Source organism: Limulus polyphemus, unplaced genomic scaffold (genome assembly GCF_000517525.1).
Source record: "Limulus polyphemus unplaced genomic scaffold, Limulus_polyphemus-2.1.2 Scaffold908, whole genome shotgun sequence".
NCBI classification, from domain to species: Eukaryota; Metazoa; Arthropoda; class Merostomata; order Xiphosura; family Limulidae; genus Limulus; species Limulus polyphemus.
This window is the reverse complement of record NW_013666518.1, coordinates 151,531-154,143: the sequence shown is the minus strand read 5'-3', so window position 1 is coordinate 154,143 and position 2,613 is coordinate 151,531. Positions and strand designations below refer to the sequence as shown.

At 34.6% G+C, this 2,613-nt stretch overlaps 1 protein-coding gene across 6 annotated transcripts in view; it reads left to right on the top strand.

Annotated features, from left to right (window-relative positions):
- Nucleotides 1-2,613, top strand: part of LOC106461170 (single-stranded DNA-binding protein 3-like) — a 226,729-nt gene that overhangs the window by 170,336 nt on the left and 53,780 nt on the right. For all 6 annotated transcript variants that reach the window (XM_022388031.1, XM_022388035.1, XM_022388034.1 and 3 more), the window contains exon 9: nt 2,403-2,463. In XM_022388031.1, coding sequence (XP_022243739.1) covers nt 2,403-2,463 — 61 coding nt within the window. The remainder of the gene's footprint in view (nt 1-2,402; nt 2,464-2,613) is intronic.

Below are 2,613 nucleotides of genomic sequence, written 5' to 3'. Positions count from 1 at the left end.
ACAAACGCGAGAAAGAGACTACATTAGCAATATTTAAAATCCTGTTTCTTTTCATATCAGATGTATGTAGATGGTAACAGCAGTGAGTAATTAGGTAAAAAGTAACGAATCGAGACTGAACTCGTACATTTTACATAGTTATGCCTTCTCTGGTGATTGCAGTTAATCAGATTTTATTAAGTTGGTTGGTAATACTAACGCTAACAGTTCTAGTTATTCACCGCGCCGTTCTTCAATATCTCTCGATGTAATTATTTCCATGCTTTTGATTGCTGAGTAAAACGAGACCCTGACGCTTAGAAGGCAAACCTTACAAGCGTAACGTTTCTATCAGTTAATAACACGGGTTCTGTTTTCCCATTATAGAATTTTTATACATAGAAGGAAGTCATTACGTTGAGATTACTTTCATACCAAGAAGAGGGAAAAAAATGTACAAGTTGTACGTTCCTTATTTTGATTAACTTGCCTCGCGAGGCGTGAAATGCTATGGACATGTTTTCATTAGAAAGCAGTCTTGAACGAGCGAGTCGAACATTTGGCGCTTTGTTGGAAATATTTATTATTGTATGTGATGTACATCTCAAACCCAGCTAGCTTTCATAGACAACGAAATTTAGAAAGTAAATAATAATAATAATAACGTCTTAAGTTGTTTGATTTAAATTGTGCTAAAAAATAAAGTTACTTCAATGCATTTAACACTTCTATGGAGATCTAAAAAAACACGCACATAATAAATACATTTGTGTTCGTCTATACAAGTGTAATTTCTGGAACAGTTCCATTTTGCTCATTATTCAAATGCATCACCTAGTCCTTTATACGCTGTGATCTCGTTCAAAACGCTCTACGTGTTGAATAACCTGCAGACAAGTAGTCTGAGACTTCCTTGCAAGTTTTATTATAATTTGGCGAGGAAACATTTCAGTTCTCTGGTGTTGTGACCAACTTAATACATAGGAAGTTCGCTTGCAGTTTACGGTGTAGCAGCAACAGTTTTGGGGAGAAGGATGACTCCCCCCTCTCACACCTCTTGATGATTTGGAACATTTGGATACTACTTGATATAATGCACAAAAACGCACATATGTCTAAAATAGTTAGGCTTGGTCATATCCTAACCCCCTGTGGTTCTTTCATCCGGCTTTAGAGACCCCTAGCGGTATTTGTTTGCATAACCAGTCAAGCAGAGTTAAACTAAATGGATGTAAAAACTTCAAAAATAACGAATAAACTAGAATATTATAATACATTACGTGGAACTGGTAAAGACCAGAAGTACTATTACGTGGAACTGGTAAAGACCAAGAAGTTCTATTATGTGGAACTGGTAAAGATCAGTAGTACTATTACGTGGAACTAGTAAAGACCAGAATTTGTTTTTAACCCTTCGTTTGCGTTTTGTGTAAATCTGCCTACCACTCCAAGTGCAAAGATTCGCGAATTTTTGCGGCGGGTCATTCAAAATGTTGCACGCAAAATGCTTGATTCATATGATGTCAACCGTAATCGCGTATGCTAACATCATATGATATCAACCGCAGTTGAAGGATAAATGAAAGAAAGAAATGAGTATATGATTGTTTATGCAGGAAGAAACGTATTTTAGTTGTCACTCAAAGACCTGCAACAAAACTTGTGTTAGTGATATGAACTTTAAAAAAATGTTCTTAGCTCGATTTGACTGGAAAGTGGAACACATCAGTTTCTATTACTATGTATTTACGACATTAAGTGGAATTTAAATAGTCTTGAACATTGACGAAAAGCAAACGAGAAGACTAGTTTGCTGTTCTTGTACATGGTAGCAAAATAAAATACTAATGTTAAAAAAAAATCTATATAAATATAATAGTAGCGTCTGTTGTATGTCCATATAACTACTTCGCAGAGTGTGGATGGATCTTCACCAAATTTGGCATGGAGGTTCATTAGGTCCATGCGGGGGCACATACAAATACATAACTTCCGTCCAGGGGACGGGTACTCTAGCTAGTTATAAATAGATAATCAATGCCAAGAAGTTAAAATAAAATGAATAATGTTATGTTATTGATTCTTAACATAGAAATTCTAATGCATAGATGACTTAAATAAAATTGATAATAATTACTATTCACGTGCTTAATCTGGTTCACACCATAACAGTTGGTTTTCATGAAAAATAATTATATATAACCCATTGCTACGTCTGTCGTATCCAAGCTGGTCTGATGAGCCCTGTTATGGGCACTGGATATGGCAGATGTAATGTGGTTAACATATTATAACATATTTCTTGCTTTCACTCATGCGTTCTTAGAATAATAATAATATTAAGTATTAATTTGAGTTGAATAATATAATGGAACTTAAAGTAAAAAAGAACTATAATCAAAGTATAGTTTTCCTGCCAACAGCCCCCTGGTGGTGTTCCAGGACAACCTATGATGCCTAACAGTATGGACCCTTCACGACAAGGTAAGCAATTAAGGAAATTAGTTTTGTTTTGTGTGTGTGTGTTTTATTTCCATTGGTTGCATCAAAACTTTTAATTTAATTGTATAATTAATAAATCATTTTCAAAATATTACAAATAAACAAAACTAGCCGCGACAGAAACTGAAATAT